The sequence below is a fragment of the Andrographis paniculata genome, unplaced genomic scaffold (genome assembly GCF_009805555.1).
Source record: "Andrographis paniculata isolate CXL003 unplaced genomic scaffold, ASM980555v1 Contig71END, whole genome shotgun sequence".
In the NCBI taxonomy this organism is placed as follows: Eukaryota; Viridiplantae; Streptophyta; class Magnoliopsida; order Lamiales; family Acanthaceae; genus Andrographis; species Andrographis paniculata.
The window spans coordinates 6,386,824-6,399,737 of record NW_026137608.1 but is presented as its reverse complement, the minus strand read 5'-3'; the positions used below and the strand labels follow the sequence as shown (position 1 = coordinate 6,399,737).

The 12,914-nt window shown below is 27.7% G+C and overlaps 1 protein-coding gene across 1 annotated transcript; it reads right to left on the bottom strand.

Moving 5' to 3' along the window:
* Positions 1-10,415: 10,415 nt before the first annotated feature.
* LOC127264857 (protein SMAX1-LIKE 4-like) lies at positions 10,416-11,495 on the bottom strand. Its single transcript, XM_051294398.1, has one exon. The coding sequence runs from the start codon at positions 11,493-11,495 to the stop codon at positions 10,416-10,418; it is 1,080 nt and encodes a 359-aa protein (XP_051150355.1).
* Between the last annotated feature and the right edge of the window lie 1,419 nt (positions 11,496-12,914).

Below are 12,914 nucleotides of genomic sequence, written 5' to 3'. Positions count from 1 at the left end.
TTAAATTACTTTTTTTTAAAAAAATAACTACAGTATTCATCCACACTTACAAAGAATTCTAAACCCCTTCTCCAGTCCAAATATTTACTGTTTTGTATAAATTTTCGACATTGTTTCTTCTTATACCCCCTTTTCAAAAAGCACTTAAAATTGCATATGAACACACATATGGCTGAACTAGTAGCTTCAGTCTCATTGACGGCAAATATCGATAAAATTATCATATAAATAATTGCAAAATAAATAAATTTTTTCATGATAGATATTTAGCAAAAATTATGTATATATTGATATGCTAAAATTTGGGTCTTATTTATATTGCAAAATTACAGTGTAATTAATTAATTTGTAATTTTTGGCAAGTGCATACTAGAATAAATATACTCAATTAATGTTAATATTTATTTTCTATAGCTAACATATTTAAGATAGCAATATTAGTTCGGAATAAGGTGATTATCATTATTGTTATTTCTATATAATGTGTTTTATATATATATATATATATATAAGAATTTAATTTAAATTTGCATTATTGTATTTTTAGGTGTAATATGAGTTATATATGAGTAATGATCATTATTGTTCTTTTTAAGTAATATACTTCAATAGAAATTTAATTTAAAATGATAACATTGTACTCTTAGGTGTTACATGAGGTATATACTAATATAAGGTAGTTATCACTATTTTTATTTCAATATAAATGTTTTTATAGGAATCAAATTTAAAATTATAAATTTAGAAATATTATATGAGTTATATAAGGTAATTATCATGATTGTTGTTTTTAGATGTATTTGGATTTGAATTTTGAATTTTGAATTTGAATTTTAAATAATAAAAAAAAAACATGGATCCTTGTTAATTTCAACAGGAGATACTCACATTTAAACATTAATTATATATAATTATATTAATTATATAATTTAATAATATAAATTCGCATAATTTATTTCTAGTTATTCAACATACGTGCTGAAATTAATTTCAAGAAAAAAAGAATCTTCCGTAAGGGATGGTAAACGGTGTGAAAATAGACATGTCTAATTCGCCTAGTGTGACTTAATAAAGTACTCCATCCATCCGTCCCACATAATTTATCACTATTTTTTATTTTCGTTCGTCCGACATAATTTATCTTTTCTATTTTTGGAAATATAATTATGCACTTTAATCGCATTTTAAATTTTATAATTTTCTTAATTTTAATTAAACTATTTACTTATCTTAATCTTAATCTATAATTATTTTTACTAAATAATAATTATTTTTACTAATATACTTTTTAATTACTTACTAATTATACTTTACCTAAATTCTCGTGTCTACGGTAATACACCACATTACATAGGACGGATGGAGTAATAATAATAAAAATAATAATAATAATAATAATGTACCCAAATTTTGGACAAGGAATAATGGGCAAGAATAGACTACCATTTCGAACTTTTTATTCTTAGAAAATTACAACAGTTAATTTGATTTGATTAGCACAAATATATAAAATAAACAACACATAAAATAACGGTATATGGTAATATCATAATTTTTTTTTATAAAACACAATAAATGTTTGTTGATGCAATTTTTCAACAATAAAAAGTAAAATTCGAAAAATAGAAATTATTTTCGAATTTGATAAAATAAATGCCTGAGATTAGGAATTCCTAGGCACTGTAGGATACATAAGTAAAATAAGAAAAATAAAAAACTACAGACTGAAAAAGTAAATGGTGATCCCCAAAAGTAATTTTCTTGAATTTGATGTCGATTGAAAATGGTTTTTCAGAACAGACCTGAATACTTAAATAACCCCTTAAATAAACGGTTTGAACCGTCGTCTGGTCGGTTGCAGCAACCGTTGTCAACCGCCCATAAGGTCCTCCTCTGTCGACACGTGTGTTAACCAACTCACCAACCGCTCGCGCCAGTTACAGCACTCAACTGGCTCGGCCGACCGCCTCTGAACACCTTACCGCCTTAAATGGGTGGCTGGCTCGACCGGCTACTCAGCCGCTCAAAATAACCCCTGACTCCTTAGACGGACTGCAGGCTAACCGACCAATCCAAATACTAACTGGTCGCTAGACCAAACGACTCATTGGTCGCCCTATCAAGCGACCACCATCTGGTCCCTTCAATCGGCTGAACAACCATTCGTTCAGACGACTCATTGGTCGCGCAATCAAGCGACAACCATCTGGTCCCTTCAATCGGCTGAACAACCATTCGTCCAGACGATTCATTCGGTTGCCCAATCAAGCGACCAACTGATCGCCCTTTCAAGCGACTGACCTACTGTTTGACCAAGTGACCGACAAATCGATCAGGCGATTAATAGGTCGCTTAATTAAGCGCCCAACCAACAGACCCTTTATTCGCCCGACCAATTAACAGAATTTTCCTTTCGTCCGACCTCTTTTTCACCGACCTCCGCATCGGCCGTCTCATCCTTTTTCGGCCGACTTCCTCTTTTGACCGTCCTCCGTATCGATCATCTCTTCCCCCGACTTCATTTCGCCCGACCTATATGTCGTCCAACCTGGATGCATATTATTTCCTCCGTGTTTGATCTTATCTTGTCCGACTTCCATGCCCGACCTTATCATGTCCGACCTCAGTGCCCGACCTTATCATGTCCGACTCCGTGCCCGACCTTATCATGTCCGACCTTAGAGCCCGACCTTATCATGTCCGACCTCCCTGCCCGACCGTATCACGTCCGATCTCCGTGCCCGACCTTATCTTGTCCGACCTCCGTGTCTGACCTTATCCTGTCCGACCTTATCTTGTCCGACTTCCGTGCCCAACTTTATCTCATCCGACTTCCATGCCCGACCTCCACCGATACTTCTTCTTTGCCCGACTTTTGGGCCTTTTGGCTTATATTCAGACCATCAAGAATCCTACTATTATTATTATTATTATTATTATTTGTGCTCAATAATGTTATTTGACTTGTGATTGGATGCTAACTAGGGATGTCAATTAGTGTTTTCGGGTCGAGTTGAATCATAGAAAAAAAAAAAACAGTCAATCCGAATCCGACTTGAACCCGAAATTTGACCTGAAATTTTAGATTCGAATACGATACAAATTCTTTCAAGTCGAGTTTAGGTTGACTTGAATTAGTTTCAAGTCACCCGAAATCCGAAGAAACCTGATACGAAGCAAACCCGAAAATTTTAAAAAATTAAATTAACCTAAAAAAAATTCATTTTTATTTTTATTTTTATATTATTTATAAAATAATATAAATATAATAATAATAATAAATAATAAATAATTTCTGGTTGACCCCAAATCTGAAACTTGACCGATTTTTTTATATTTCAGGTTATTAGGTCAATCCGAAATACAATAATAATTTTTTTTTTTTATTTCGGGTTCGTTCGACCTCATTTTGTGTAAATCCGAAATATCCAAACTCGAATATGAAAATTTCAGGTCGAACGGGTTTGATTTTTCGTGTCAAGTTTAATTTTGACACCCCTAATGCTGATTGCTTAAGGTTAATGTACTAACTTCGAGAGTGTTTGACAAACAATTTTTTCAACAACTTTTAGCTTATAGAAGAATAAATTAGCTAATTTTATTGTTTGGTAAATTAACGTTTTTAATTAACTTATTGAATCCAAAAAACTAATTTTAAAAACCGAAAAACTAATTTAAAAAATGCTCTATATTCCAGCCATTTTGAATTTTTTTTTTCATTTTAATATTTCATTCTTCCTGATTTGTTATTAAATTAATTTTAAAATTTTTTAAAGCAAAGATATATAAAATATAATATTATTAATTCATTTATATATTTTATCATATAATTTTTTTATTAAAAATAAATATATTTATTTAAAATTATAAATTTAATGAAAATATATATTAATTAAAAATCAATCTAATAAAAGTATATATACTAATAATTTATATATATATTTATACTATGAAATATATATATTTCAATAAAATTACATTATTTTTTTTACAAAATATTTAAAAAATAAAAATAAATATTTTGATATTTTTTTCTAATTTTTAATAATTAATAATAAAAATTCTAAAACAACCCACCCATCAAAAAAATTCAACTAAATATTTTTTTTTACAAATATATATATATATAATATCCTTAATTACAGTTAATACAAAACTATTATTTTACCAAACACTTTAGCACAATAAACTAATAAAATCCACGTGTCCGCCAGGTGTCGCTGACCTGGCGGGACACGTCACCTCTGCCGAGCCACGCGGGCGTCTCTTGCGCCGGAGGACTAAAATAGCGAAAAATTTTCACTTATGGGACTAGTTTGCGACAGGCTCCATTTACATGACTAAAATGATAAATGGGTCTAGTTACGGGACTAAAAAACAGTTTACCCTTATTATTATTATTATTATTATTATTATTATTATTATTATTTAATTTTGATATTATAATTAATAATATAAAATGTTGATATATATATGTGTGTGTTTATATCAATATTTTTTTGGTCCGAGTACCAAGCTATTACGTGTTTGTTTGAGTTTTTATTATGATTTTTTTTAGGTATGAATAGTAATTTGAATTTTATATTTAGTGTATGTAAATAACAGTATTCCATCCGTCCCAAAACTATAGTCTTAATTAGGTTGGACACGAGATTTAAAGAATATTAATACTATATTGATAGTTAGTAAAAAATATAGATAAAAGACTTTTTTGGCCCTGCGAATGTATTAGTGTAAAAAACAGTGACAATTGTATAATAAAAATGAAAAAGTATAGATAATTTTATGGTGATATGGTTATTCATGAAAATAAGAGTATTGTTTTGGAACGGACAATAATGGTAAACAAGACTATTATATTGGGACGAAGGGAGTATAATTTATAAAAAGTTATAAAAAATAGTAAAGTAAAGAATTTGAAATCAAGTAAACGGTGCTTATATGTCCTAATATTAAATGCTTTCAAGCGCTAACGCTTTTATAGAAGGGGCTGAGAAGCTCTTGCTTGCTGCTTGCTGTCTATTTCGCGAGCCTTCACTGCCCCGTATTAAATTTATGTTAAGAAATATGTTTTGAAAAATATTTTGGAGTTTTAAGTTGATTAGGAAATATGAAAATAAAAAAAAAAAAATAGAATAAAAAAAATGTTTGATATAATATAAATAGGTAATAAATATGATATTTTAAATGAAAAATTGGCATTTGATAAGTATTTTTTAAAAGAAATGCTAGACCAATGTTTATTGGTAGGTCTGATTTTTTGGTTTGAATTTTTTTAATAATTAAAATTTAAATTTGAATAATCATTTGATATAATATAAGTTAATATTGTCATACTAATGTGATTTTTAAATACTTCCTCCGTCCCACATAATTTGTCCATATTTTCTATTTTTGTCCGTACCGCATAATTTTCATAATTTGTCCCTATTTTCTACTTTTGGCACGGGTTTTTAGGTGGGTAGTATTAAGTATGATAATTTAGAAATTAGATGATGGGATGGAGAGAGAAATATATATTTTATTTTTTTTATTTGGATGATGTGAGGGGATAAAGTGTAGTGTAGAGATTAAGTATAATTAATTATTTCTTATTTTGAAAATATTGCAGAGTGTTTGAGATATATCAAAAAAAAATATTGCAGGGTGGTTGAGACGGAGGGAGTATAAATCTTTGCAAATCCTTCGAACAAACACACCCAATATTTTGAACTTTTATAATTAACTATTGAAAATTATAAAAAAATTATAATTTTTTTTTATTTTTATTAATTTTAAATATTTTGTAAATAAATTAATGTTATGAAACCACAATCAAACGTATCTATTAAAAGTTTAATGGCTTTGAACTTTATGGTTTTTGAAGGCTATGGTTAACAATAGAGAATTATTCATTGGGCGAGTTTGGGTCCTTTGCCATATAAATAAATATATAAGGATATTTAAGTGAGAGTGTTTTAAATAAAATAAATTTTAAATATAAAATATTAAATATGATATATATTTTTTTTAAAGAATATACTCCCTCCTTCCCAGTGCAAAGTCGCCGTTTACTTTTTGCATATAGATTTTTAAATATTAGTATTATAATGAGTTGTAGTGAAAAAGATGAAAATGCGCTATATAAAATAATAAAAATATTTCAACTTTTATTTCAATATTTCATCAAATAAAAATAGTTAAAATAACATCTTATTATATATTATATTAACTAATCACACTACTTAACTATATAAACCATTTTTTCTTAAACTCCGCGCAAAAAAGAAACGCGACTAATTTCGCATGACGGAGGGAGTGTGAAAATAAAAATTAATTAAAAATTAGAATAAGTATCTTTGTTGTAGGTATAAAATAAAATAGAATGTCATCAAGTTGACGTGGTAGAGGGAGAAAGTGAGGCGGATGGTGAAAAAAATTATATTTTAAGAATAGAACACAAAACACACCCTCAAACAAAAATACAAAAAAAAAAAAAAAAAAAGAAACACAAAACAAACATACCCTGAGTATTATAAAAAGTTTTATTAAAAATTGATAAAATAAATAAGTAAAAATAGCGAAAAATTAATTAATATTTATTAAAATATGAATAATAAAATTTTAAATAAATAAAACTATTTATTATGAATAGATTAGATATAAATTTAAATATGGTAACGTAAACACATCTTTAATTTTGAACTTACTGTCGTCACATTTTATGGCAATGACTGACGGACACAGGAAATATGAGACACTTTTATGCTGTGTTATTTTTATTGTTTTTACTTATTTATTTATTTATTATTATTATTATGATTATTATTATTATATCGAACCAAATAATTATTTGAATTCAAAATTTTACTATTTTAAAAACAAAACATCGTAAACAAACACACCGTAAGCTATATTGAAATTTAGTTTGATTTGTTCTGGTATTGGTTGTAACAATTAATTGTAGTAGCCTTTGAATACTAAACTACATGGTTACTTTTATATTTTTTTGAATTCTTGGTAAATATAATTATTTTATAGTACATCAAATATTCAATTTAAGTTTTATTATTTTCATTCTTAAAAAATAAAAAATAAGAAAATATAACTCTAAATAGAGCTTAACTTATTGTTGATATTTTGAATTATTTTTTTTATTAACATTTTAAATAGAAAAAAAAAATTTAATGGTATAGTTAATTAAATACAAAATAAGTATTCGATAATCGATATTTATATTAAAAAAATTATATTTATAGAAACAGAGAAAATAATAACTATAGCCTCAAAATTGTAAATTAATTATGTTTTTTATTTATATTTTGTCGATATAAGTTTTTGGTTTTTGTTCATTCAAACATTTTTTTTAAACTAACATAATTCTCAATATAATTACATGTCTCATAAGAAGAGTACTATTTTTTTATTATTATTTTTTGCATATTTAACATTAAAATAATTTTATATTTATATAATTTATTTCATAAATATAAAGATTAATAAAGATATTTTTATTTTTTATAATAATTTGCATTATATATTAATATAAAATTTAATATTCAAATATCTACGCATATAAAGTCAATGGTAATCTTCTTTTAAAACGAAAGTAATAATATATTATATTCTTTCGCATAAAATTATTATTCAATACAAAATATTATTTTTAATATTAATGATACTATTCACATATCTCATAGTATAAAATAAATACTTCAAACTAAAATATTAAATAAACACATCTTTTGTAATTTTTAAGTGAAATAATAACTTAATGTGATTTAAGTGTGATAAGTAAATACTCAATTTATCCACTAATAAAAAATATATATTTATTTTGGATTGTAAGTAACTCTAAACCCTATTTTTTTTTCCTATAAATATTTATATTTTATCATCATATTATTACATGTTTGTTTTTTCACTATTTCAAATCAAAATCAATAAATTTACACCAAAAATTAAAGATAAAATCATTTTTACACTGTTTTAACTATCTATTATAATTAAAATAATTAGCTTTTTAAACTTTATACCAAAAATAAATATATTTTTTTAAAATGAATGTAATGACTATTTTTTAAAAAAAAAATCAAAGTCTGTAATAAAAAGAATATAGGAAAAAAAAATAGTGTTGAATTATAAACAAATATATTTTGGGTAGGAGCCTCAAGTGGAAATAGGCCAGACCAAGCCAGACTTTAATTAAGTAGGTTTGACATGTTTTTAAAATATCTGGCCCGTAAGCCTGAAATTTCTTTTTAAAAGCCTGAGCATGATTTTTTTAAAAGTTTAATTCGACCTACAAACCTATTTAAAAGACTACATAATATTTTTATTTATTTATTTATTTTCAAATTTAGTTAGAAATAAAAAAATAAATAAAGTACGTACAATTATTTAATATATATAAAAGTTAAAGAATTCTATTTTTTATAATAAATTTATAATTAAAATTATTTAATAAATATTATTATTAGATAGAAAATTATTTTTAATATATAATAATAAAAAATATTTTTATAAAAAAATAATAATATAAATAGATCGGTCTGTTAATTAAAAATATTTTTTTAAGCCTAAGCATGTTCTATTTAAATAAAAAAGCTTTAAAAATTTTTTGACATGACACTTTTAGTAAATAGATCGGACTAGGTCTGGCCTATTTCCATTCCTACGTACAGGATGCTACTAAAATTAAAATGTCAGCAATTTGGAGGCACAATTAACTGACATTTACCAATCCTAGCTCCAATAATTAAGGACAATTAAATTATACTATTACCTTGGTCCGATTCTAAAGGCTATATTTACTTTTTGCGTGTTTATATTTGAATATTATTTATAATATCAAATTATAATACAAATCAAGAGAAAAAAATAAAAATACTTATATTAGTATCTTATAATACTAATGTAATTAGGGATGTCAAATGGGGCGGGTTAGCCCCGGACCCGGTCTTAATGGAGCGGGTTCAGGTCTAAAAAAATTGGTTCGGGCCGGGTTGTAGATTTTGAGTTTTAGACTCGGCCGGGTTGGGGACGGGTTACGGATTTTACTATAAACCCGCCTCACCCCGGACCCGGACCCGGACCCGGACCCGAACCCAGATATTTTAATAATTATTATAATTTATTTATATTTATATACAATATAAATTATATTATTTTTTTATTTGAAAAAGTTTAAATATAAAATACAACTTTGATTATAAATCAAATTTATGTTCGCATTTGTTTATCCTATAATTTTCTTTATATTTGCGACTACTGTTGAACGTCATCACTACGAACTATCGTCAATATTTGATTGTTCTTATTTTTAGAACTATAATCTTTTAGTACTTTGACACATTTTTTTTTTATTAAATTATTTTTTTTTAAAAATATATATTTTATTCTTTAAAAAAAAACGGATTTGTCGGGTTGGCCCTGAACCCGAACAGGACGGGTCCTGGGGCCGGGTTGAAGTGGGATGGGGCGGGTCTTGGGTCATAATATTTTTTAGTGGGGCGGATCCCGGGGCCTGCAAAATTCGTCCCGAACCCGCCCCGTTGACATCCCTAAATGTAATGACATTTGTATAAAAAAAATTATATAAATATAATAATATTTTTAATATTGAGTACAATGACGCAAAATGTGAATGTAATCCTTAGAGGCGAACGGATGGAGTATTTCCTCGCCCCACTGAAAGTGTCCATATTAACGTAGATATGATAATTTAAATAAAATATAATTAGTATATAATTAAGAAGTGTATTACTAAAAATAATTATTGTATAAAAAAATTATAAATTATAAATTTTAAAATGTGATTAAAATGTATAATTATATTTTAAAAAAATTGAAATAAATCATATGAAACATTCGAAAAAAAAAAAATGGACACCTGATGTATAACGAAAGACGTACATGTTTTAAATTATTTTTTTTGTGTTATCTACATTATAGTAATTTACATTTTCATATTTTAAAACATATCATAATTAATATATAGTTTTCATTAAAAGCTTCGCATTAAAAAAATATTGTTGTTAAAAAAAAAACTATAAAATGAAAGAACTAAAAATGGTTGTGTTTTTACTTTTAGAGTTTGTGTTTGTTTAGTATTTTAGTTTGAAGTATTTTCTTATATAAAGTATAAATATTGTAAGTAATATAAAAATAATATTTTATATTGAATAATATTTTTTGAGAAATAATGTAATACTGTGTTATCTTCATCCAGCTCTAAGGATCTCATTTATTTTTGCATTTTGATATTTGAATATTAATTCTTATATAAAAATATTGTACAAATTAAAGAAAAATGACAAAAATATTTATATTAATTTCTTATAATATTATTATAATGACATTTGTGCAAAAAAAAAGTTATACAAATATAAAGATATTTTTAATGTTAAATACAATAACGCAAAAGGTAAATGAGACTACGGAAGACAACTTCCCTTATATCCAATTCCCTTAAATACAGAACAGAGAGATTGTGCCCTGTTTGTTTGTGAGATTTCAGTCCGCCAACAAAACAGAAATCCTTTTAAAAGACAACTTCCCTTATATCCAATTCCAATTTGTCGTCCCTTCCCTCCCAAACACACCCTAACAACATTCCTACCATTCCCTCCCTCACTAACCATACCTAAGCTCCTCCCCAAGACCTCCTCTATCCATTCCTCCACCACGCCGCCACCGCCGCCACACATTTCCGACCACCGGAAAACCTCGTCCACCACCGCCTCCTCGACATCCAAGAAAACCGCCTGGTCGCCGCAAGCACATTCGAATTTCGATCGCAACGCTCGCTTTGCCCGCTTGCGATCATCGTCCAACCTGTCGAAAAAGATCTGAGTTTCGATGGTTTTAAGGAACGCTAACGGAGAACTATGTTGTCCCGTTACCGTCGGCTCGCACGTCACATCGCTCGATATCGGACTATAGTTTTCGTTGTCGCCTATGTTGTCATCGTCAGCTATTACATTGAGGTTGAGGGCGAGGACGAGGCCAACACTTTTCTCAACCTCGACTTCATCGATTTTGTCGCACCTCCTCGGACACTTCCACGGCCTAATTGCCGCGTCATCTCGATTCATCTTTCTTTTACGGTTCGGATTTGAATATTTCGATTTACAAACAATGAGTTTCATCGAAATGACAGTCGATACTACATCGTCATCCCCAAACATATTACACCACGTGTCATAATCGCCGTCGCCGTATATTGTCAATATAAATATAACACGTGTCCACGTACGACACTTTCGCCCCTCCAAAATATCGGCGAGAAACCTAAGAAACCCGGGATCAGCCGAATCGACATTTTCGACCAACACAATGAGCTTTCCGACGCTCCGCAACGCCATTTCGAGCGCGGCCGAGTTCTCGGACACCGTAAACGGGCAATTATTCTTTGGGTCCAAACAGAATAAAAAATCCGAAGAACCGAATACCGCCTTCGCTATTCCGACGGCTAATCTTTGTTTTCCGACAATATCGTTCCCCCAAATTAACATCCACGTATATTGTTGACGATCGTAACCGTCCATCAATGCAGTCGCTATTGACGGTATCGACTCGATTTGCCACGGAACTCTCTCTCTAAGCGTCCTGATTATATCCTCTTCGACTCGGTCGCAATCGCATTCGCGATGTGTTCCGAGGGTCAGCACTGTATCTGCCGCCTTGTATTTATTAGGACAATGTGAGCCGTACGATGAAGAAATATAGCAACGGCTTCGATTTTCTTCATGAAGTAATATCTCCTAAATTTAGTTACACATACGTATAAACACGTTAAAGGGTCTACAAATTTAACTTCACTTCATTGGGTTTGTTTGGTTGTGTTTTTTAACTTTATTTGAAATAATGTGTTAGATCTGCCATTTTCTTTTTCAATTAGTATTTGAATGTGATATTTTATACTTTATTATAAAATTAATAGTATATTTTTAATAAAAATTATGTTGATAAATAATATTGATTTGAATTTAAAATAGTAACAAAATAAAACCCATCAATTAAAGGTTCTTTACTTATATTTTGAATTTATTTTTCATATTGTTTAGAAACTAAATTACATATTTTTTATTAAAAATCTTAACTGTCTCACCGGTTGATCTACAAAAATCTGAATATTAAAGTGTTTGTGTTTAGTTTTAAGTGTTATATATAAAAATAAATAAAAAAATAATTCAGTAATATTTCATCCGTCTTTTAACAATCTATCTATTTTTCTATTTTGGTCTGTCCCATAATAAAGTATTTATTTCCTTTTTTTTTTAGAAATTGTATTATCTACCTAACGTTACAAATACCCTTACAATTTACAATATATTACACAAATGACATTACGTTTATATCATACAATAGTTAATTTAGTCTTTTTACCTTTATTTCTACTTTATCTCAATATAATACTAATATTTTTAAAATTTCGTGCAAAAAGCAAATGAATATATAGATATGAGACGGATGAGGGAGTATAATAAATGAAATGTTTAGTTCTTTTAATTGAATTATTGATTTTATTTTTTTGATAATGTATAATTGTTGTATGTACATATATTAAAATTTGTTAGTTTTTTTCACTAATACTACTTAAGAATTATGACTAAATTTGTTATATTAGTGAACGGAGATATGTAATTTAATTAAGAGTATGTTTGTTTTGTCATATAGTTTAAAATAATATTATAATTTTTTATTTTAAATAGAAAATTCTGTAAATAATATAAAATAATAATTATTTAATATTGTTTTATTTTAAGAAAAAATAATAAATCCTAAATATTTTATACCCAAAATATATACCTTGTTGAAAAGGGAAGTGCTAGGAATAGTTGGGACAACATGGGAGTAGGCCACTGTCGTCTTCTTTCTTGGGAATAATTACTAAACCTTTAGGTTTTAAGATACTGCACAACATTCAGAAT